Genomic DNA, 25,524 nt, shown 5'->3' with positions numbered 1-25,524 from the left:
GCTACATAATAGATACTAGTTCCGGTGAAGAAAAATTGTATGTGTTTCACAACTTGACACATATTTTACAAAGAATATTGAAAAATTCTTTATGCTTTCTCACTTAACGTCATCATTATGGGTGTACCAAAATTCTATAGATGGGTTAGCGAAAGATACCCGTGTCTCAGTGAAACCGTTAAGGAATTCCAGGTAAAAATATTGTAATAATTTTTTTTCTCCATATTTTAAAATGTTTCCCGGCTTTCAACAAAAAGCTAATAACTATATGTAAATATGTAGTTATTTAATGCATGAAAATCAGTTGTAAAGGATAAAATTTATAAAGAATAATATATAAATTGTGTCTGTTTAGTGTTTACATAGATCATATATATAATTTGTTATCAGACAGGGATAATCTATGTCTATTTATTGTTACCAGGAAATGTATTTAACTTTCACATTTGATATTGTATTTTCCAGAAATTATTAGGACATTTGATGAATGCAGATATCTTATTTCCATGTTTCTAAGGCCATAATAAAAAGATTCATAGATTCTCATCCAATTTTTTTTTAAATCAAGGCAGGCTCGTTTTACTGGTCAATTGGTGCAGATTTATCTATAATACCCAAAAAACAGTCATAGTAGTCACATTTATCTCTTACTAGACATCATCACTAATCTTTCACAACCAATGACCCTTGTATATTACAGCAATTACCATATTTCAGCTGTCAAAATCATGTCAACTTTTGCAGTAGTTGAATACCGATCCTGATCAAAATGAAGACGAAGAAAAATAAAAATAGAGGCAGGAGGTAAAAAATGTGGCAGATGAGAATCTAGGAATATTTTTATTACAGCCTAAGGGTTAAATCATACAAATGGTTGTAGGATGATGACTGAAGCAATGCTAGTCTTGCAAGATGCTCAAGTCTTATTGTACATTTTTCTCTTTAGTTGATATAATGCATACCAAAATGTAAATGAATGCAGTAAACTGGAATGTTTTCTATATTTGGACAGATTCCTGAATTTGACAACTTGTATTTGGACATGAATGGAATCATTCATGTTTGTTCACATCCAGAGGATGACAACCCTCACTTCAGAATCACAGAGGAGAAAATCTTTAAAGATATCTTTCATTACTTAGAGGTACATCATAATATTTTTTGTGTAAAAATCTTTATACAATGACTTTTTATTAACCTAACTCTCATTCACATCATAAATACAATTAGTGAAAAATGCAGTCACTGCAATGTACATGTGTACTGTATTTACTTAACAAACATTTAAGAACCATATCAATTTCCCAGATTTTCTTCTTTTATAATCAACTGTCTTAGTTCGAGTAATGGCATACAAAATCTTATTGTTTGCAAAATTTCATAGTGTGTATGTTGAATTATAGAATTATTATATAAAAATAAACATATTATGTCATTTCTTTGTAGTTTTTGTTCCGAATCATTAAACCTAGGAAAGTATTTTTCATGGCGATAGATGGAGTGGCACCAAGAGCCAAAATGAACCAACAGAGAGGAAGACGATTTAGGTAACGTACACAAGGGCAAAAATGCTTAATATTCATTTCAATCCAAATTATTTATATTCAATACTACTTATATATTTATAAAATTAATATTAAAAGCAAAAATGCTTAGACATTATTTCAATCCAAATTATTATATAATAATTGTATTCTTATATATTAATAAAATTATAGTAAAAGCATGTAAGGCCCAAATCTTGCAATGACTTTAAATGCATGTGTTGCTAACAATACAGATTTGAAATATTTGTTTAGAGAACTTCAAAATGTGTGAATCAAGATGTTAGTCGTTACTTTTAATGTTTCATTTCTTTTGTTTGTCAGATTATTTTTTTTCTTTTTGCCCAATTTATTTAATTGGTACTCTATGATTTTGGTGAAATGTATATGGCAATTTCCATCTAATTTGTCATTTGATTTTCCAGATCTAAGCTCGGGGCTAGCTCCTGGAGAAAAAAGCCCCCCCCTACACATTAAACAACGTGATTTTAGCATCACTCCAACAGGAACATAATTTTAAGTATTTATTTTCCACATGGGGCATTACTTTTCTTTGAATATACAGTAAAACTAGTTTAATACAACCGCAGATAAATTTTTAATTTAAAAAGGCTTTACAAATTTTTAATGATATAACAAATTACAGATATAGTGAAGTATTTGCATTCTTCTAAGTGACTTAATTACAAGTACATGTATAACCAAGTTTTACCTATACATGTTTGTGTTAAATGTGATATATAGCTTCTTTATCATTATATATATTTTTGGATGTTTTCAAAATCAAGTAGGGACAATCAAATAAGTAGCGAAGTATTGAAGTAGTGACAAGCAAATAAAAATAATTTGTTGCATCATTTTTTGTACAATGAGCCACTGTACAGTATATGTATTCTATCTGTAACAGGTACAGAGTTCATGGTAAAGCTACAGGAACAGCTGAAGTATTTTGTCACCAGTAAAGTCTCCAGTGATCCTTTGTGGCATGGAGTGAATGTGTATTTCTCGGACATGAGGTAGGTATTGATTCATAACCCCCCCCCCCCCAATCAAAAAAAAAAAAAAAAGTGAATAAATAATTAAAATAAAACAAAGAAAAATTGCGTAAATTTTATATATTTGGGTAAAATTTAGATATGAATTTTTTTTTGAGCAATTAAATGTACATCACTCAACTTGATGCCCAGTAAGTTGTTATTTGTTACTTAACTTGAATCCCAGTAAGTTGTTATTTGTTTCAGACTCCAGGAGAGGGGGAACACAAGGTTATGGACTTCATCAGATGTCAGAAATCTAAACCTGGCTACGACCCAAATACCCGACACTGTCTGTATGGAATTATTAAATGAATAAAAAAATTTATAGCTATTCTTATATATTATTAAAATTCCATAAGGAAAAGAAAAACATATAAAGAGCCCTGTTCAATGAATTTAACAGCAATATTATGATTTTCTACAGATGATGCTAGGGTTGGCCACACATGAGCCACATTTCTCACTGTTGAGAGAAGAAGTCAGATTTGGAGGAAAGAAAAACAAACAGTTTGTCTACCATTAAAAAACTTTTCAGAATGTGTGTAGATAAGATTATTTGTTTTACTAATGTTAAACCCCTGTTCTGTTTACAAATATAGATCTTTTGTGATTGTATATTTTTTGTAACTTTTTGTTCTATATTTATAGACCTGCCACCCCTGAGGAAACCACCTTTCATCTTCTACATCTCTCTTTGTTCAGGGAGTACCTGGATTTTGAATTCGTGACATGGTATAACTTTTAACACTTTAAATTCCTAATATTTTCTAAAAGCCATCATTCTACATTTTCTTTAGAGCATGTACATGTATATGTTTAAGAATGTACAATGCATTGTATCATAGACATACATTTAACTGTGAACTTGCAAAAAGTAATATATATATATATATATATATATTAGATGCTCTATTTTCTCATCAGAGAATTGTTTTAAAGTAGAGGGTTTTTATAATTTATATAGAAATCAAATTCAATCTCCTTTTTTCTTGCCACTTTTCTTAGCCTTTAGTACTGATATTTGTTGATATGATATTGTTTGTTTATCATATATACTACATATTTTCCTGCTTTTAAAAAATTGTCTCATACATATGACCTGCATTTTTTAAAGCCCCCCCCCCCTTTTTGGGGGAGGGGTTGCATAAATGTACTTTAGAGCATTAAATGATTTAAAAGTTATTTAATATAAAATGACATGCATCAGAATGAAATTTTTATACCCCCGCAAACGAAGTTTAGGGGGGTATATTGGAATCACCATGTCCGTTGTCCGTCTGTCTGTATACAAGATTTTGTCCGGACCTTTTCTCAGAAACTGTTAGATGGATTTGTCTGAAAATTTATACACTTATTATTCACCATATGAAGGTGTGCACCTGGGATTTTCATCATGATTGGATGATTTTTCTGCATTTTACATTTTTTCTTTTTTATTTTGTGATTTTGTTTGGCTCATAACTAGAAAACTATTAGGCTTACAATCATCAAACTTGGACAATTTATCCATCTTGGGTAGACGATGTGTCACGACCTATAAGTTTAGGGGGGTATATTGGAATCACCATGTCCGTCTGTCCGTATTCTGTCAAAGATTTTGTCCGGTCCATTTCTCAGAAACTCTTGGATGGATTTGTCTGAAAATTTATACACTTATTATTCACCATATGAAGGTGTGCACCTGGGATTTTCATCATGATTGGATGATTTCCACTGCATACAGGCATTTTTTCTTTTTTATTTTGTGATTTTGTTTGGCTCATAACTAGAAAACTATTAGGCTTACAATCATCAAACTTGGACAATTTATGCATCTTGGGTAGACGATGTGTCACGACCTATAAGTTTAGCGGGGTATATTGTCACCATGTCCGTCTGTCCGTCTGTCTGTAACAAGATTTTGTCCGGACCATTTCTCAGTCTTGATGGATTTGTCTGAAAATTTATACACTTATTATTCACCATATGAATGTGCACCTGGGATTTTCATCATGATTGGATGATTTTTCTGCATTTTACAGGCATTTTTTCTTTTTTATTTTGTGATTTTGTTTGGCTCATAACTAGAAAACTATTAGGCTTACAATCATCAAACTTGGACAATTTATGCATCTTGGGTAGACGATGTGTCACGACCTATAAGTTTAGGGGGGTATATTGGAATCACCATGTCCGTCTGTCCGTCTGTCTGTAGACAAGATTTTGTCCGGACCATTTCTCAGAAACTCTTGGATGGATTTGTCTGAAAATTTATACACTTATTATTCACCATATGAAGGTGTGCACCTGGGATTTTCATCATGATTGGATGATTTTTCTGCATTTTACAGGCATTTTTTCCTTTTTATTTTGTGATTTTGTTTGGCTCATAACTAGAAAACTATTAGGCTTACAATCATCAAACTTGGACAATTTATGCATCTTGGGTAGACGATGTGTCACGACCTATAAGTTTAGGGGGGTATATTGGAATCACCATGTCCGTCTGTCCGTCTGTCAGACAAGATTTTGTCCGGACCATTTCTCAGAAACTCTTGGAATTTGTCTGAAAATTTATACACTTATTATTCACCATATGAAGGTGTGCACCTGGGATTTTCATAGTGATTGGATGATTTTTCTGCATTTTACAGGCATTTTTTCTTTTTTATTTTGTGATTTTGTTTGGCTCATAACTAGAAAACTATTAGGCTTACAATCATCAAACTTGGACAATTTATGCATCTTGGGTAGACGATGTGTCACGACCTATTTCAAGGTCACTGTGACCTTTAATTTAAGTGATATTTTAAAAAAAACTAAGTCTTTAAAATGTTAAATTTCATAATCCTAAAGAATGTAAAAATATAGTTGTATCCTTATTAAAAAATGTTAAATTCAGTAAAAACTTATTTTTTCATCATATACTTTATAGCAAATTCTGTAACAAATGTTAATGATTTGAGAGGAATTCATTTGTCCCATGGGCATAATTATCAAGCACTGGTCAAGGAGAATTTTTGATAGCAGAAATGTGCATGTCAAATTAGAGAGAAATTAATGAGTTCACTGTCGGGAGTTAACTGGCAAGAGCATCATGCAGTATTATCTTAATTTATCTCTTGGGAGTTGGGCAAAAAGAAATGGCCTTATAGTTACTTAAGAGTTCTTGATGACTGTAGTTCAGATAAAGATCTTTCAATTGGTGTAATGTAATTAAAACAAATTGATGTTTTAGTGTATGATTAAAACTGAATTAGTATTGTATAATATAATTAAAATTAATTAAAAATGTGTTCATTGAGAAAAAAAAATTTCATTTCAATTTTTATATATTTGCAACAAATTGCAGTCATGTCTCACTTAGAATTTTATAGTCTAAAGAATAATTAATTTTTGATTTTTTTTTTAATTAGACTGTAGCATTTCCATTATTTCATAAAATATGCAATAAACAATTTAAAGCTGCAGATGGATATTTATTAAGCTGTAACACAGCCAGTTTAGAATTATATGATGTATTATTTGTTTTAATTAATCCCTACACTGTAAGTCTCTTAGAGATGTATATGTACAATATTTTAACCAATTTATGATTATTGAACAATATTTGATGGGCGTATCATGCTGTGACGGGGCACTTTATTAGACAGTAGTGAACACCTCTTACTAGATCCATAAAATATTTCTGAATTGGCACCTACTCTGAAAAACCCAGCGGGGGTATTTGTCCCTATTGGACAGTTCTAGTTTATCTTGTTTTATGTAGGGTAAACTGCCCTTTGGTTATGACTTGGAGAAGATCATAGATGACTGGATTTTGATGGGGTTCCTGGTGGGAAACGACTTTATCCCCCATCTCCCCCACCTCCACATACAACATGATGCCCTCCCCACTCTCTGGAAAACCTACATGACCATCCTCCCAGAATGTGGAGGTGAGTCAGATATTAAAGCAATATGTGACTTTCAAATGTTTTTTTTTTTCTTCAAATAATTTATCAACTGTGCAGTGAAATTTATTGAAAGAAAGGTTTCTTGATCATGTTTTTTCACTTAAATTCCGTAAATACCAAGGTAGAGGATACAAGATCTAGCTAAAAGTGTATAATTTTGACCTATTTTAGGGTACATGAATGAAGGTGGCCATTTGAACCTTGAGAGATTTGAGAAGTTTATGAATGAACTAGCAAAGGTAGTGTTCTGTGTTGCATGAATTATTTTGTTTGTTAAAAGATATTGTGTAAAACTTTCGCTTAATTTCGACATATATCTTAAATGTTTTAGCTCATATTTCAATAAAAATGTGAATAAATTTTATTGTATCTGTTTTTAAGGTTCTTATATAATACCTATTTTTAGGGGAAGAATTTTCTTATGTGATGAATACATTTAATTCTGTATTATGCTATATTTACCCTGTGTCACTGAAGGCATTGTGGGTAATGGGTGTCTTGTTACATTAGACCAGTATCTTTATTATAAACATGTGGTTCATTTTCTCCAGTATGACGTGGATAAATTCAGTGAAGTATTCACTGACCTGAAATGGTTTGAAGGAAAGAAGCTGGAAAAGTCAGAAAAAGAGCCACAGGTGGAACAAACTAGAAAGGTGTGTAGAAATGAAGTTTATAGATAAAATTACTTCTGTTTGAAACAAAACAGTATAAAAAAATCTCCAAAAGTCTAAAAAAAAAAAAAGATATTCCCAAAATAAAATGCAATAAAGACTTTGTCCTCTGCATACTTGATTGTATAAATTTACATGTACTTTGCATATAAATTTGAGTTTCGTTTTTGATAGTCTAATTTTATATATTGGGGTACTTGTAATGTACAATGTTGATTTACTTTCAGAATAAGAAAGAGAGTACAAACCAGTTTTTGTTATTAGAATCTCTTGATAATGACGCAGAGGAGACTTTTCCCAACCAAGCACAAGTCAAGGTAAGATTAATGCTGTTATGTAAATCATACAGTATATGTTATCTCCTACAGTAGGGTTACATGCACTATCAATTGACAACAAGAATACGGTAAACATATTACATTTAGCGGTGAAACGGTGTATTCTATTTGTGTTTTTGGCAGAAAGCAGAATCCACTTAATCAAGTACATTGCTAAATGTCTTGTGAATCATACATTTATATAGATCTAGCACATTCAGATAGCGCAAAATCAAATCTACGCTAACTTATTAAAAAATCAATTTCCGCTAAATGTTTACGCCAAATACAACTACTGGTATAACAGATTTACATTTTCTTCTATATTTATTGAAAATAAGATACATAAAGCATAAACCAGAAAATCTTGTAGAGTTATTATTGATTCACTGACTCTCTGACAGACTTGTAGTTAATATCTAACTGTTGTTGTACAGAGAGATCTAGTACTGTGACAGACTTGTTAGTTCACCTGAGCCGAAGGCTCAAGTGAGCTTTTCTGATCACATTTTGTCCGTCGTCCGTCCGTCCGTCTGTCTGTCTGTCCGTCTGTAAACTTTTCACATTTTCGACTTCTTCTCAAGAACCACTGGGCCAAATTTGACTAAACTTGGTACAAAGCATCCTTGGGTGAAGGGGAATTTAAATTGTTAAAATGAAGGGCCAAGTCCCCTCACAAGGGGAGATAACCAAGAAAAGACAAAAATAGGGTGGGGTCATTAAAAAATCTTCTTCTCAAGAACCACTGGGCCAGAAAAGCTGAAACTTATGTGGAAGCATCCTGGGGTAGTGTAGATTCTAAATTGTTCAAATCATGACCCCTGGGGGGTAGGGCGGGGCCACAATGGGGAATCCAAGTTTTACATAGAAATATGTAGGAAAAATCTTTGAAAATCTTCTTCTCAAGAACCACTGGGCCCTTAGAGCTGAAACTTATGTGGAAGCATCCTGGGGTAGTGTAGATTCTAAATTGTTCAAATCATGACCCCCCGGGGGTAGGGCGGGGCCACAATGGGAAATCCAAGTTTTACATAGAAATATATAGGAAAAATCTTTGAAAATCTTCTTCTCAAGAACCACTGGGCCAGAAAAGCTAAAACTTATGTGCACATGGAAGCATCCTGGGGTAGTGTAGATTTCAAAATGTCTAAATTATGATCAGTGGGGTAGGGGTCGCAGTATGTATTTAAAGGGGGAAATCTGGTAAAGAACAGAATGGTCAAAGCTTCTCAGGTGAGCGATGTGGCCCGTGGGCCTCTTGTAGTTAATATCTACTTATTTTTGTATAGAGAGATCTAGTACTGTGACAGACTTGTAGTTAATATCTACTTATTTTTGTATAGAGAGATCTAGTACTGTGACAGACTTGTAGTTAATATCTACTTATTTTTGTACAGAGAGATCTAGTACTGTGACAGACTAGTTAATATCTACTTATTTTTGTATAGAGAGATCTAGTACTGTGACAGACTCGTAGTTAATATCTACTTATTTTTGTACAGAGAGATCTAGTACTGTGACAGACTTGTAGTTAATATCGACTTATTTTTGTATAGAGAGATCTAGTACTGTGACAGACTAGTTAATATCTACTTATTTTTAGGTCACCTGAGTAAACTCAGGTGACCTATTGCTATCCGTTTTCGTCCGCCGTCGTCCGTCGTGTGTCGTGTGTTAACATTTGAACATTTTCAGCTTCTTCTCTGCAACCACTGAACCAATTTCAACCAAATTTGGCACAAAGCATCTATGGGTGAAGGGGAACAAAAATTGTGAATTTCATGATCCCTGCCCCCCTGGGGCCTGAGGGCTGGGGCCAAAACCACTAAAATTAATGCAATCTTTAAAAATCTTCTTCTTTACTCCTGGACATCAAGCAGTCAAACTATTTGCATGATTGTAATCAGCATTGAGTCCTCTACCAAAATTGTGAAATTCATGGCCCTGGGGTCAGGGGTTCTAGTGCTAGGGCCGGGCTAAATAAGTATATAGTGAAAATGCATTATTTCGTTGAAAATCTTCTTAACTACTCCTGGGTATCAAATAAACCAACTAAGTACATAGTTATAATGAGCAAGAGTGCCTCTACCAAAATTGTGAATTTTATGGCCCCAGGGTCAGGGGTTCTGGTGTTAGGGTGGGGCTCTATTGATTATATAGTAAAATAACATGATTTCTTTGAAAATCTTCTTCTCTGCCCCTGGGTATTAAATAAACCAAGTAAGTAAATAGTTATGATGAGCAAGAGTGCCTCTACCAAAATTGTGAATTTTATGGCCCCAGGGTCAAGGGTTCTGGTGTTGGGGAGGGGGGGCTCTATTGATTATATAGTGAAATTACATGAATTCTTTGAAAATCTTCTTCTCTGCTCCTAGGTATTAAATAAACTGACTAAGTGCATAGTTATGATGAGCAACAGTGCCTCAACAAAAATTGTGAATTTTATGGCCCCAGCATCAATGGTTCTGGTGGGGGGGGGGGGACTTTATTGTTTATAAAGTGAAAATACATGAATTCTTTGAAAATCTTCTTCTCTGCTCCTAGGTATTAAATAAAATAACTAAGTACATAGTTATGATAAGCAAGTTTTCCTCAACCAAGATTGTGAATTTAATGGCCCTATCATCAAGGGTTCTGGTGTTGGGGGGGGGGGGGGGGGGCTCTATTGATTATATAGTGAAATTATATGAATTCTTTGAAAATCTTCTTCTCTGCTCCTAGGTATTAAATAAATTAACTAAGTGCATAGTGATGATAAGCAAGAGTGCCTCAACCAAAATTGTGAATTTTATGGCCCCAGGGTCAAGGGTTCTGGTGTTGGGGGGGGGCTCTATTGATCATATGGTGAAAATACATGAATTCTTTGAAAATCTTCTTCTCTGCTCCTAGGTATTAAATAAAATAACTAAGTGCATAGTTGTGATGAGCAAGAGTGCCTCTACAAGCATTGTGAAATTTATGGCCCCAGCATCAATGGTTCTGGTGGGGGGGGGGGGGCTTTATTGTTTATAAAGTGAAAATACATGAATTCTTTGAAAATCTTCTTCTCTGCTCCTAGGTATTAAATAAACTAAGTAAGTGCATAGTTATGATGAGCAAGAATGCCTCTTCTAAAATTATGAATTTCATTGCCCCAGGGTCTGGGGTTCTGGTGTAGGGTGGGGCTCTATTGATTATGTAGTGAAAATACATTAAATCTTTGAAAATTTTCTTCTCTGTCTCTGGGTATGAAGCAGATGAACTACCTATATAGTTATGATGAGCAAGGGCCCTAATCTTCCAGAATTGTGAATTTCAAGGCCCCAGGGTCAGGGAGGGGCTCTACTTATATACTGAAAATGAATTAATTGTTTGAAATCTGGTCCTTTGTATTTATAAAACATTTATTTACTTTTTGATAGGCAATTTTAAGGGTGCCTTTTAAAAATTTGTGCAACCTAGGGTCAGGGGTTTATGTCAGAGTGTTAGGGGCACTACTGATTATTGATGAATATTACTGATTAGTTGGAGTGCATTTTTGTTCCCCTACCCTGCGTATGGGTATTCAGTAACCAAGCTAAGCAACTGCTAAGTTTATTGTTATGATGATCAATGGTGCCCTTTCAAAATTGTGAATGCCATATAACATCTGGCTTAAAACATGAATCAAATTCAATACACTGTAACTGGAAAGTTGTTGCATAATGCTCAGGTGACCTATAAGGCCCGTGGGCCTCTTGTTGTATAGAGAGATCGAGGACGACTGAGGAGAAGGAGGAGGACCTTGAGGAGGAAGATGAGGACAGTGACACGTTTGACGAGGAGTTCCGCCTCCACAAACGTAACTACTACATGACCAAGCTAGAGTACGAGAATGTGGACAAGGAAGTCCTCAGGGATCAGAGTGAGCAGTACGTCAGGGGCATACAGTGGATCCTGCTCTACTACTTTGAGGGGGTCCCCTCCTGGAGCTGGTAAGGGTTATCACTGGATGTTCACAGTCATTAGGCTTTGTATTGATGATTGTTTTAAATAAGTCTCAGCATCAAAGAGAAAGGGGTACAATGGTACATTTTTAAGATAAATTTTGCTGTTTGAAGTTTACAAAAATTAGATAGTTTTCCTAATAGAGCCATTATATGGTTTATTGACCCGCCACAATTCTGAGTAATTTTTGACTTGTAGGTTTTATCCACATCACTATGCACCCTACATCAGTGATGTAAAAGACTTTAAGGACTTGAAGATAGAATTTGATATGGCCAAACCATTCCTACCATTCCAGCAGTTGATGGCCGTGTTACCAGCTGCCAGTAAAGAACTGCTACCTGAGTCATATCAGGTGGGATTACTTCAGTTTTTAGCTCACCTGAGCTGAAAGTTCAAGTGAGCTTTTCTGATCACATTTTGTCCGGCGTCTGTCTGTCTGTCCGTCTGTCTGTCTGTCTGTAAACTTTTCACATTTTCGACTTCTTCTCAAGAACCGCTGGGCCAATTTCAACCAAACTTGCCACAAAGTATCTTTGATTGAAGGGGATTCAAGTTTGTTCAAATGAAGGGCCACACCCTCATTCAAGGGGAGATAATTGGAAATTAATGAAAATTTGGTGGCATATTTTAAAAATCTTCTTCTCAAAAACCACTGTGCCAGGAAAGATGAAACTTATGGGGAAACATCCTCAGGTAGTGTAGATTTAAGTTTGTTCAAATCATGACCCCCGGGGGTAGGGTGGGGCCAAAATGGCCGACCAAAGTTTTACATAGAAATATATAGGAAAATTCTTTAAACATCTTCTCAAGAATGACAAAGCCATAATTCATCATATTTATATGGAAGCATGCTCAGGTAGTGTAGATTCAAGTTTGTTCAAATCATGACCCCCGGGGGTAGGGCGGGGCCAAATGTATATGGAAGCATGTTCAGGTAGTGTAGATTCAAATTTGTTCAAATCATGACCCCCGGGGGTAGGGCGGGGCCAAAATGGCCAACCAAAGTTTTTCATAGAAATATATAGGAAAATTCTTTAAACATCTTCTACTCAAGAATGACAAAGCCATAATTCATCATATTTATATGGAAGCATGCTCAGGTAGTTTAAATTCAAGTTTGTTCAAATCATGACCCCCAGGGGTAGGGCGGGGCCAAAATGGCCGACCAAAGTTTTTCATAGAAATATATAGGAAAATTCTTTAAAAATCTTCTCAAGAATGACAAAGCCATAATTCATCATATTTATGTGGAAGCATGCTCAGGTAGTGTAGATTCAAGTTTGTTCAAATCATGACCCTGGGGGTAGGGCGGGGCCAAAATGGCCGACGAAAGTTTTACATAGAAATATATAGGAAAATTCTTTAAACATCTTCTTCTCAAGAATGACAAAGCCATAATTCATCATATTTATATGGAAGCATGCTCAGGTAGTGTAGATTCAAATTTGTTCAAATCATGACCCCCAGGGGTAGGGCGGGGCCAAAATGGCCGACCAAAGTTAATAAAGATATATATAGGAAAATTCTTTAAAAATCATTTTCTGAAAAATAGCAAATCCATGATTGGTCATGGGACTACTTTTGGATTTAAACTTTACAATAAAAACCAGTTTTCTACTTTTTCCTGCCCTTAGTGCTCAGGTGAGCGATGTGGCCCATGGGCCTCTTGTGTAATTAATCTAATCACTCACTCTTAACTGCTAATGATGCATTTATAAGTAGTGGAATACAAAAAGGACACATAAGTAGAGTCAATCGATGTGGTTCATGTATTGTAAAGGCAAGGTAGAATAACCTTAATGATTAGGTGGTTTATCAGAAATCAGAATGCAAGATCTTATATTCTCTTTGTTTTTTAGCCAACATCATTTTGCCCATTGAGTCCAGTGTTGCTGTCTTTCAGTACAAATTGTGATGAGGATTAATTTCTTCAGTTCAGTTAGAATGTTACCATCTTGATACTTAGAGGTCTTTGTATAAATACAGTGATTATAATTTATGTTTTTTGTGTGATTACAGAAACTGATGACTAATGATACGTCCCCTATTATCGACTTTTATCCAGTGGATTTCCAGACGGATTTGAATGGTAAACAACAGGAGTGGGAGGCAGTCGTCCTGATTCCGTTCATTGAGGAGGTTTGTTAGAATTATCAGATTCATTGGGTTGGAAACATTGACGTGTATCTCTGTCTTTTACTGTGTTTAATTGTGATAATACATATTTTAAAAAACTGTGTCTTAAAATAATTATGACTTTAAAGATGCTCTACTTCACCCTTGAAAGTTTAAAACATGAAAATTAGGAGATAAAAAAATGAAGCAAAAAATTGTTCTTACAACAAGTTTGAGAGAAATTTGGAGCTTGTATTTGATGGAATGATAGTTAATATCTTGGGGGTTTGCAGTAATGCCTGATAATGTCATCCAGTTGACAGTCAAAGTCTATGGGGTTAATGATTTTACATAGAAATATACAGCACGAAATCAGAAATTCAGTGAATCAAACACAGTTTCTGCAATGTATGATATTTTGATAAAACGTGTAAGGTTGTGATATTTAATCATCAGTTATGTTTTTAGAAAAGACTAATAGATGCCATGAAGTCAGTGGAGCATGAACTCACGCCTGCTGAGAAGAGGCGGAACAGTCACGGTCCATGTCTCCTGTATAACTATACACCAGACGTGCTGGAACCATACCCCTCCTCACTACCAGACGCTTTCCCTGATATCATTAATAACCATGCCAGGTAAATGTTGCTTACTTTACTTTTGTTTGTTTTAGTAGGCATTTTTTTTTTTACATTTTGATGTACTATTGAAAAAGGTATTTTGTATCTAATCCACAATGCTAAAACTACAGGTTGACTGAGCTGGGAGTTGATGCCTTCCGGGTTGATCCTGAGGAGATGGTAAAGGGTCTGATGCCAGACGTCAGACTGGACATTTTCTTCCCAGGATTCCCTACACTGAAACACATACCCCATAAGGTAAGTCCCTTAGTCTTTGTCATCAAACACGAACCTCTACAGGGCATGCCCCCCCAGTCCTCATCAAGTACATACCCCATATACCTACAGGGCATGTCCCTCAGTCCTTATCAAACATTTATTCCACAGAGCAAGACCTCTAGTCCTCATCACAAAACATATACCCCACAGAGTACTGTATACAGGGTGCATCCCCCTTTTACACTTGCTTATCAAGTTTGCACAATCCAAATTTACCGATTTTTGTTCTGTTTAAGAATTTATACTGTGTTCCTAAAATTTGCCCTGTTTTAATTTCGCCCACTTGGGTCAAGGGCAATGGTGAACATTTCCTTGTATTCATAAGTCCCATTGTCCTCACATGCCCTAAAGGGTAAGTCCTACAGTTTTCTTACCAGAATCCCTTACCCTCATAAAAACCTATAGGGAAAGGTCAACAATCCTCACCTTCAAACAAATACCCAGCATGGTCAGCCCTCCTTTCAGTTTTATAATTGATTTGAACAATGGGGTTTATGTTTGCATGTTTTATTGATCTGGGTAAAAATTTGATTTGTAGTTTGTAGAATTGATTTTATCTGTGAAATTTGAATTGACCACTAAAATTATTTTGATGTAGGCATTTTTGAAGAAGGAGGGAGTGAAGGTTTTCCAGATGAACAGCAGAAGTGAAAACATGATACTAGAGATCCTGGAAGATCCAGATAGGGTAAGGAGAGAGATGAGATAATGAAAGATCCAGATAGGGTAAGGAGAGAGATGAGATACTGTAGGCATTTTTGCCATTAATGAATGAGTTATTCATCCCCCATCAACCCACCTGTCCCCAAATATATCACATGATAACATTTTCTTGTGTTCTTTTATCTTCAAAATGTTTCTTATTGAAGTCCAGTTTAGAGAAAGATGATAGAAATCAAAGTGATGTGTATGAGAGTTACACATAAGATTGGTTTGTGTATTATTAGAACTGTTTGTATTGAAACACTATATAACTATAATTTCAGCCAAAGGATCTAGAAGCTGTTGCAAACACTCTGCTGGGGAACACAACCTTTGTTAGCTGGCCTCATTTGTTTGAGGCAAAGGTTGTCCAGGTGTCTGATGACACAGAAAGGTAAACAAGGACCTGTCTCTGGAAATCTGTACATACACATGTACAGTGTACATGTATTTCATACAATTACATCTGGCTTTATTTTCTTACATTCTCAGGTATATTCTTGTTGAGGCCCCACAGAAGGGAGGTAAGAGTCCCCGGACCAGAGAGATTGTGAGGGAGTCCCAGAACAACACAGAGAGCAGTCTGTGGCACCGAGAGGTGGCCAGTATCAAAGAAAGGTAACTCTTGTCTTCTTATCCCCCCTATCATGGTTTATAATGAATAACATTATGTTTGGTTGATACATGGAATGAGAGCAATTTCATTAAAATATTCTCTTTATTATACAGATATCATGACAGATTGGGTGTAATGGTTGGTGAAACCTCCATTTTATTGAAAGTCTTGCCAATGAATGGCAGAACGTAAGTTAAACCACTGTACTTGTAGTTCTACGTACAGTGCATTCACTTTGTACAGTATGTTAACCTGACACTGTACTTGTTTTTGACATGTATTGATAAATCTCTTCAAGACATTAAAGACTTAAATATTTCTGTTAATATTGACGGAAAAAATATGACTCCAATAAATGTATTCTGTTCGTTTTTGATTCAGGTATGTCTGTGGCTCCCATGGTGTGATAACACTAAAGAAACAGTTTGCTCAAAACCCTGTCCCCTTTGTTTATCAGGCCACAGTAAAGGTAAGTGAATCTTTGTGTACATGTAGATCGTATGTTCTTATGGCACAGTAAGTACACTTTATTAGATGTTATATTATTTTTTTATTTTAAAAAAATATGTATGAGTCTAATGCCATCATTTAGCTACCACAGAAGAAAAGTACTCTGAACTAAAATTGTTCACAGGGATTACAAATTAAAAATCTCTGTCTTTTTAATTAAGTAAGAAACTGCTCTATATTCATTATAAAGGGAACTTTTAATGCTCTGTTTCAGGATATATCTGTGTATGACCTAGTTTAAACGTTGCCCTATTTCAGGATCTATCTGTACATGACCCCAGTTTCTGTCAGTTCCGGACCCTGTCAGAGATGTTTCCTGTGGGGGAGGTGGCCTTTATGTTGGGGTGGCCACACTATGGCTGTCAGGGAGAGGTGTTGGATGTAGAGGAGGGAGAGAGCCCCAGGGTCAGGATCAATGTCACCACCCTGGAGGAACCCAACCTTGCCAAATTTATCAATACTGAGGTTTGTAAAATAAAAAATGTCATTAAACTTTACAACTATTGTGTAAAGTGTAAATCATGTACTTACATATAATAATGGATGTAACTATTTATTATTTTAATGTGGAAAAATGCTGAAATTGATAGGAAGAAATTTTCGTGGATGGTAAATGATTACTGTTGCCCATAAATAATCTTTATTTTACAGAGGTTATAACTTTTTGGGTAAGGTAACCCACAAAATTTACAAAGAATGAAATACATGTACATGTACATTGATTAGAAAGTACATGTACTTAATTTGCCTGTAGTGAAGTGAGAGTATTTTGAAGATGTATAGGTGCAAAATTTAAGGACTTTGCCAATTATAATTTCAGTAGGCAGTTAGTGAACTTGTTCACTACTCCCTCTATGCACTCCCATGTTTCATTTCTTATTCCACTCTCTGTAGAGGTACAACGACCAGTATTACACATCATTTCAATCAGCCCAGTGGGTGGGAACCAGTTCGCACTTCCTGTCACGCATCACCGGCTCCATCTTCGTAAAACGGGGATCACGAGAAGAGCCAGACGATTCTAAAATGGTGAACATAGGGCTCAATCTGAAATTTACAAAGAAAAACGAGGAGGTGCCAGGCTATACCAAGTTAACAAATGAAGGGTGGTTATACTCCCAGAAGGCTACAGACATGGTTCTTGCGTACCTACAGAAGTAAGTGTGGAGGACAGTTCCGAAATTGTTTCCTAATGATATATTTTATAGTGTCCTTAAGTAAAACTGGTCCTTATTTGTTTCAGATTTCCTGACATGTGGGACGTTCTAGCCAATCTGGACAGAGAAAAGAAAGATGTGGTCTATGAGTCCGACATCTTTAAAAACTTGAAGTTTGAATTTTTGCATTTTATGTTTAATTTAAAAGTCTTTTCCATCATAAATTATTTTGTACAAGTCTATCACATCCACAATTTTTTTAGTTAAGGTTTTGATCTCTTTTTCTTTACAGTATTTTTAACAATTCTGATGAATAAATTTTTATATTACTATGTCTTTGTGATTATAGAGAGAATTTAGACAGTGTAGTTGAATACATAAAGGCCCAGCCCTGCTCTCAGATCAAACCACAGAAAGTTGGAGCGGATGTACTGGATGAAGGGGTCATCAAGGCCATTGAGAAAGAAGTCACAACTGTCAATGTAATGTTCTTACATTATAAAGTATTATATAAAAATAATACCAAAGTAATGTCAAAATGACACATAATACAGTTATTAAATAAACTAAGTAAAAATTTTCAATGTAATACCCAAATGACACATTATGGAGTATATAATAAGGTTACCAAAATGTTACATTACATCATTATTAGAAGATAAGTAAAAACTGTCAATTAATAGGGCTGGCAATTGTTAAATCCTAGAGTAATGTACCTGTAGTAACTGTCAATATACTCTGGAATCATTCTAATTTGAGGGGGTCAAGTCCAATAAACAATGACCCCCTGTCTCATTGAATGTGACAGATTAATGTAAATAGCTTCACATTATTTTCTGTGATAAATATAACTATATGATGGTTGTTTTTTACAGGAGAGAAATAAAAAGAAGACAAATGTCAAGAAAGTCAAGATGCAAGTTAAACCTTATCTTCTGTACAAGGTATTGTATTAAAGGGATAGTCTTATACAAAAATAAATCAGATTTAAAAACAATGACATACACTGTATAACACTTTAGTAGTAGTTTGTTTGTACATGTAAATCCTTGCACTTTTCTCTGTACTTTCAGCCTTTGATCATTCAAGGTGGCGTGTTACCAGATCCTACAGTACATTACGAGATGTTTGACCGCGTGGTCAACATAAGGACTGGTTACTCTGTCCCGTTTGGCCTGAGGGGGACTGTTGTGGGAATACAGAAGGGGGAGAAGGATTCAGACACAATGTATGATGTCATCTTTGATGAGGAATTCCCTGGTGGAATAGTTATCAGGTACATTTTTGGAAAATTAAAACTCATGTTTATTTATAATTTGATAAAAAAAATGGTTGTTGTAGATGATTTTTGCATTGAGTACAGCCCTATTGGTGAAGTCATGGCTATATTTTGAAGACAGCTTGTTTAGTGGTTTTTTGATTTACAGGTATTCATGTCTTTCTTTTCAGGGGTTCAACGGAGAGAGGTTATAGACTACAGTCAGCAGGAATGATCAATATCACTCACGGAGCTCGCAAGAATGGTGCTGCTAAAGAGCTCAAGTCAAAAACAAACCAACAAAGTGTACGACTGTCTCAGAATAGCAATTATAATAGTACCCCTTACCAACAGAAACTCTACAGTCAGGGAAACCAGAACAGGACATATAACTCATACGCTGATGCATCAAGAGGAGGTCAAGGGTCATATAGTGACCTGATGAATAGGAATGACAACAGAAGTTATAATGATCAGGGGTATGAGAATGATTGGGGCTATAATGATTATGGAAGAGGACAGAGGGGTTCCAATAGACAGGGTAACTACAGGGGTAGGGGGTTCTCTGGAGATTACCAGGCTAACATTGATTATAGTGGATACAGTGATGGACAGTATTACTCAGAGACTTTTCAAGGAAGAGGGGGGTTTAACAGCGGTGGTGGAAGAGGAGGCAGGAATCAAGCTGGAAACAGGGACTCCAGGCAGCTGCAGAAAGAGGAGAACAGAAGGGAGAATCAAATCAAGTCCCAGCAAAATAAAACTCACGTAAGTTTGATAACTCAGGCAAGTCAGAAAGAGAACCGAAGGGAAAATCAGATCAACTCCCAGGAAAATAAAAATCTGGTAAGAATATGAAAACAAGAGAATTAATCAAGTCCCAGTGAAATTAAGATTTGATAAGTAAGCTAACTCAGGCAAGTCAGAAAGAGAACCGAAGGGAAAATCGGATCAAGTCCCAGCATGTTAAACTCATGTAAGTTAGATAACTGTGGCAGAAGAAAAGAGAGCAGAAGTGAGAATGGGATTAAGACCCAGAACAGTGACCCAGAAACTCTGGTAAGTTAGCTAAGTCATACTACATGTGTAAGTCAGATTATATCCAGACAGTATAAAACCAAGATAAGAAAAAAGTTCAATCGAATCATAGCAACAAAACTCAAACACATCTACACAAAACTCAGAACAAGTTTCAACAGAACCCAACTTTGGCAAGTCAGATAACTAACATTAGGTATTTAGTTCAAATGTATTGAGTTCATGTTTAATATTAAAGCTTACAATAAAGAACTAGATATTAAAACAAGATCAAAGTTTCTGCAGGGAAGTTAAAACAATATTTTATACATTTTCAAAAAAATCTAAATGAAATTTGATGAGTTCTTTCACAAATACTTGAAAGTAAGCAAAACAATATTGCAGTAGGCAACATAGAAAACCTAATGACAAAGTAAAGAAAATGAATAATGTGTGTTGTTGTTTTATTTTGAATTTTGTGAAGTTTCAGTGTATGTTATGATTTGCATAGATAATTTCATTGGTTGTTAAAAACTCTACAGAACAAGGAACCCTCAGTCAACAGTGACATGTATCTACGGCAACAGAGTTTTGATGGCAGTGATTCTACTCAGCCTACGTTTGTGACTCCTAAAGTAGCTCAGCAGGCCCGAAAGGAGGGCAGTGCTAGAAAGGTAATGTAACCTACAGTTAAACCTGTATCAGGCAATTCATCAGAAGGTAACATTAGACTAAGTGTACAGTCAAACCAAGTCTGTGATTGTGACCTTCTAATGAAAGGCAACACAAGGTTCTTTGCAAAGCTCCATAAATCACTTCTAATTTCATATCATGTTAATCAAAATCACACAAAAAATGCTTTTCTCTAAAAATTTCTACTTTTAATTAGACCTTTCTGAGAAGTTCAAAGAACCTTGAAGCTTTCAAGGTTCATTTAAAAACTTTTTGAATTAAATTATAAATTAAAGAGTTGTCCTTCCTGGCTGAGGGTAGGAGTCCCTTAAAGGCTTAACTACATACATGAACATTTGATCATGAAGGTGGTAAGGTTAAATGATATCATTTCACCATTTCAGAAGTGGAAGTCAACTGTTTCTTTTTATGAACATAAATCAAAAAATATTTTCTTTCTCTAACATTCTTAAAATATTTGAATCTGCTGTAGTCAGATGTGCTTAAAAAGTTTTAATTACTGTCATCATTGACATTTTGAAGGAAACAATTAATTTGAGTACATTTTTCTTTGTTTACAGAGTTTACCAGAGGGACAGAGTGAGTTTGCCAACATGTGGAAGCAGCTTCAGTCCTCCAGTAAACCCAGCCCTGACAAGAAGACAGAGCCCGATCCCCCCTCACTACACCAGGCGGCTGCAGCCCTAGACAAGGTCCAGAGTCTCCAGAGAGCTGAGGGTGAGACCGACAAAAAACCTCACAACCTGACACTGGAGAAGCTGTTTATCCAGGCCAAGTCTGCACAGGAGTCTCAGCAGTCTGCAGAGAAGGAAAAATCTCCAAACTCTTCAGACATGGGAGTAGAGGTAAGTCATAGAGAAGGGAAGATCTTCAAACTCTACATAGATAGGAGTAGAGGTAGGATATAGAGAATGAAAAATCTCCAATCTCTACAGAGTTTGGAGAGGAGGTAAATTATAGCAGGAAACCAATTATAAAGGCAGGGTTATTATAACTTTCATTTTTTAGACTGAGAATAAAGTTTCATTGTTTTCAGTTTGTCTCAATAAGCTTGTTTTTGTTTTGATTATTTAAATGTATTCCGTTGTATCATAAATTCGAAGGGGATCATTAAACAAGGTCTTGTAACATATAAGTATGTGGATGCATGTAATTCGTTCTGTATAATATATATAAGAAAAAAAAATTGTTGATTTTGCCTATAATCTTTTTAAATTAGTGAAGTTGCAGCATTCTTTTAGGTGAGTATCATACCGATATTTTTGTAAATATATTCAGATAAACATATTAAAGCTTTGTATATTTGTTAGGAAACTGCGGCAGCTCTAAAGCAAATGCTGAAAATAGGAACAGATCCAGGAAGTATGGAAGTTAATTCACCAACAAAGTCTGATAAGAGTTATGGGAGACAGCTTTCAGTTCAGGAACTGTTTGATGGTTTGTTTCCGCTTTCCCGATGTGATGCATGATGTGCAAGATTTCAAGGCTGTTTTCCAGAAAGAAGTTTGGGTCACCTTTCTATTATAAGTGTCATGTAATATTAATATCTATAAGATTATACATTATACCTATATATTTTTTTTCTAGGCCTGATGCATCTAAGATGTACATGATTTTATTTAAAATAAGTAACATTATTTATAAAGGATGTGTAGTGATGCTATTTTTCCAATTCTTCATGTACATAGGAGCCAAGCAGCTTCCTCCAACCACTCAGCTAGCCCCTGGTCAGTCGGCCCCAGGTAAGTCTGGCCCAGGTCATTCGGGCCCTGATCAGTCGGCCCCTGGTCATTCTGGTCCAGGTGGTGAAAGCCAAAGACCAAGATCACAGAAAGAGAGCCAGCAACAGAACCAAAGAAACCAGCCAGCCCACCAGCACCAGGGGAACCGCAGGAACCCGGTGATGGATTTAGCTGGGTGGTGCAGGTCTTTGGGAAAACCAGAACCTAGATATGATTTTGTAGGACAGGTGAGTTCTTTTACACCTATGTACAGGATTACTTTAAACAAGTTCAAAACGATTTCTGTTTGGATTGTGATGATAGATTGTCTTGTGATGATGTACCATGTTTTGACTGAGACTGTGGATTATGTTTACAGCCAGGTGCCTATAGCTGTATTGTCTCACTGCCTGATGGTGCTAGATTTCAAGGATCTCAAATGAAGTCTCAACAGGAGGCCATCGAAAATGCAGCAGCCATTACCATGCTTCAGATTGTAAGATTCACACTTAGTGTCCACTTTTATATAGAGGAGATTCATTGTATTGTGCTCTCGGAATAAAAGTTTACATTGATTGAAATCATAAAGATATAATTCATTCTGAAGTGGAAATACTCCTTATTTGAAATAAAATGATATATGGATAGGTAATTGTTCCAAAAGAGATTAAATTTGATTTAGATATTTGAAAATTTGTAATAATTCATATTTAAACAGATCTGCAGTAATATTACATGTGAACTCTCTGCTTCCCATTCACTTCTCTGTTGCTTGCTGAATGTCTGTTTCAAGGTCCTGTTAAATAACAAGTGTTTGATATATTGTAGACTCAAGCAAACTCTATGATGAGACAGTTAGCCTCACCAAATTCAGCATTTAAACCAGTGCCACAGATGTTACAATATCACAGTAAGGGTGTTTTAATTATCCAATACAGTCAATGCAAGATATCTGTCATAAACAAAACTCAGTTATAAATGTAATAAACTGGAGTATCTATATGAAGCAGTATTGATGATGCCTCTATGAAATGCTTTGTACAGTAGAACACAAATAGCATTCTGCAGCATGCATGTTTTATTTTACATTGGTAATATATTGTTTATTTGATATTTTTAATTGAGACCATTTGACCATTGTAGATAGGAATATGTTTGTGTTTTGATATAGATTGGTTATATTGATTGTTTGATTTCTTTTTAATATAGACCATATGATCATTGTAGATAGGAATATGGCCCCAGGCATGAGGCCACCCAGGCAATATGGCCCTCCCCATCAGCGTTATTATGGACCTCCCCAGCAGGGAAACTTCAGGCAGCAATCAGCCAATTATCATAGTCATTACAACCAGAATCAACATGGGCCGAGGAAGCCTCAATCAGCCAATCAGAATGCTCGACGTGGAGATCAAATACCAAACTCGGCGGAATTCAAGTCTGACTTAGACCCTCACAGCAACCCTTTTGTACCACTACAGGTATGCTGTTGCATGATAGGTAGAATTAGATAAAGCTTTATCTGTGTTTATACAGGTGAGGGGATGGTCTCCAAACTAATTTCTTATACTGTGGCTGACTGATGCAGATTTTTAAAAAATTTTAAGATGCCAAGTTCACAAAAATGTTTCCCCTATTAGACACAATGAAAATTTGCCCTAATCCCCTACCACACTTTTTATGTCCTTGGTTTATTTCCAGATGATAATTAGTTAATGATTTCATTTTGTTCAGTTTTTATTTTTTTTTAATTGAAGATTACTTTCTTTTTTGGTATAAAAAATGAATTTGCAGCTGATTCTAACTATGATACATTTTTGTGTTCAGGTGACAAGACAACAGAAAACTCCCAGTAAGCAAAAAGATTCCTCAGAATCTGTTAGGGAGTCTAGTGAAAGGACTGTAGCAGAAAAAAAAGTCGCAAAAGAAGAACCAAGTTCAGCTACCAGTGATAGGAAAGCTCCTAATCAGACTGTGATAAAATCAGAAGCCAAATCTACATCTAAGGAAGCTCAGAACACGAAAAAACAGGAAAAAACGCCACAGAAAAGGCAAGGGGAACAACCCAAGAGAAGACCACGAATGGCAGCAAACCTGAACTTTGGTGCTTCATAGAGAAGCTGTTTAAATGTTTTTATTTTTATTTCAGCAAACCTGAACTTTGGTGCTTCATAATTTTGTTTTTAATAAGTTTTCAGCATTGTAGACACTTGTACTGGAATTTTGTGATATTTTAGCAAAGAGCTGTCCGTCCAATTGCTATATAATACTTTGGACTTTTGTAATTTGTTTTAATAATCACATGTATAATAGATTTAATAATGAGCATTTTGTAAATCAAAAACTTTAAAATGTACAAGTGGTGTCTACAAATATTTACACAAATAATATTCACACACGCACACACAAATATTATTTATTTTGATATGGAAGCCAGAAGTTCCTGACATATATTTGTACTTTAGTAAGAATTCCCTTAATTTTTAGTTGATATTGTTGAATGAATGTTTGAAATTTTATACCACCAGCTTTATAATATCTTTGTCTGTTTGTTCTCCTGTCACAATTTCTATCCATTGAATCATGAAAGGTCAGATTTTGATAGTGTTTAATGCTTCTCACTTATTTTTGGTAAAAAAAATTCTTAACCATCATCTTTTACTAATTTTTTTAAAACAGCAATATTTAATACTGCTAGCATCAGTTTACCATGGAAATTTCTACATTGATATTATGCATGTATATTTTGTGTAACAAGACCTTTTATAATTGACATGTGACCTGGATATCCATTGAAGTACCATGTAAATTCTTTTCAAATGAAAATGGGACTTTGATGTTTAAGATGTGTATTGTGTGACCAATATTAATTTTCTATTGTCTTTTGAAATTCAGACAGACATTTTTCCTAAATTTGACCTTTGACTTCATGTAGAAATTAAATGTCACAGGTGGATGCTATTCATAAATGTTGATATTACAAGAAACTCTTTGAATTTGACCTTTGACATCATGTAGAAATTAAATATTACAGGTGAATGCTGTAGGGATACTTTGAAGTTAAGAGAGAGAGAAAAAATTAATTAAATTGTCCAGGGGCATTCATTATATTTTTTATAACTGGAAAATTTGATATGGGCTAGATTGCCATTATTTCAGAGTATTTGATGTTTTACATTGTATTTTAAGACTGTTTAAATATTTTCCTGCAGGCTTATCCCAACCTGAAGTAGAATTGTTCAATTTTTTTAAAAGGTGTACTTTGTGCATAATTCTTTAAACCTTGTGTTTATTCACAATGTACAGAATGAATTAAATGAAAAAACCTGTAAACTTGAAGTTTTATTATTTTGATACATG

The 25,524-nt window shown here is 35.1% G+C and overlaps 1 protein-coding gene across 1 annotated transcript; it reads left to right on the top strand.

Moving 5' to 3' along the window:
* Positions 1-14: 14 nt before the first annotated feature.
* LOC134255802 (5'-3' exoribonuclease 1-like) lies at positions 15-24,307 on the top strand. The gene is made up of 36 exons (XM_062738345.1): positions 15-192; positions 1,013-1,144; positions 1,447-1,547; positions 2,429-2,560; positions 2,786-2,870; positions 3,006-3,088; positions 3,230-3,305; positions 6,330-6,498; positions 6,688-6,755; positions 7,068-7,172; positions 7,418-7,501; positions 11,237-11,460; positions 11,672-11,828; positions 13,496-13,615; positions 14,060-14,229; positions 14,343-14,469; positions 15,089-15,178; positions 15,477-15,586; positions 15,685-15,810; positions 15,922-15,996; positions 16,190-16,277; positions 16,577-16,783; positions 17,213-17,475; positions 17,562-17,648; positions 17,825-17,957; positions 18,351-18,419; positions 18,549-18,751; positions 18,925-19,501; positions 20,293-20,424; positions 21,004-21,288; positions 21,754-21,880; positions 22,132-22,412; positions 22,544-22,660; positions 22,993-23,074; positions 23,392-23,645; positions 23,992-24,307. The coding sequence occupies exons 1-36, from the start codon at positions 118-120 to the stop codon at positions 24,277-24,279; spliced, it is 5,502 nt and encodes a 1,833-aa protein (XP_062594329.1). The 5' UTR covers positions 15-117; the 3' UTR covers positions 24,280-24,307.
* Positions 24,308-25,524: the final 1,217 nt, after the last annotated feature.

This window comes from Saccostrea cucullata, unplaced genomic scaffold (assembly GCF_032062105.1).
Source record: "Saccostrea cucullata isolate Sc308-1 unplaced genomic scaffold, CSIRO_AGI_Scuc_v1 ctg5, whole genome shotgun sequence".
Lineage (NCBI taxonomy): Eukaryota > Metazoa > Mollusca > Bivalvia > Ostreida > Ostreidae > Saccostrea > Saccostrea cuccullata.
This window is presented reverse-complemented; position numbering and strand designations above follow the sequence as displayed.

Coding starts and splice junctions, on each gene's coding strand:
- LOC134255802 (XM_062738345.1), top strand. CDS start 118: ATGGGTGTACCAAAATTCTATAGATGGGTTAGCGAAAGATACCCGTGT. Junction 17,476..17,561: donor GTTCTTGCGTACCTACAGAA/GTAAGTGTGGAG, acceptor TATTTGTTTCAG/ATTTCCTGACATGTGGGACG. Junction 23,646..23,991: donor ACCCTTTTGTACCACTACAG/GTATGCTGTTGC, acceptor TTTTGTGTTCAG/GTGACAAGACAACAGAAAAC.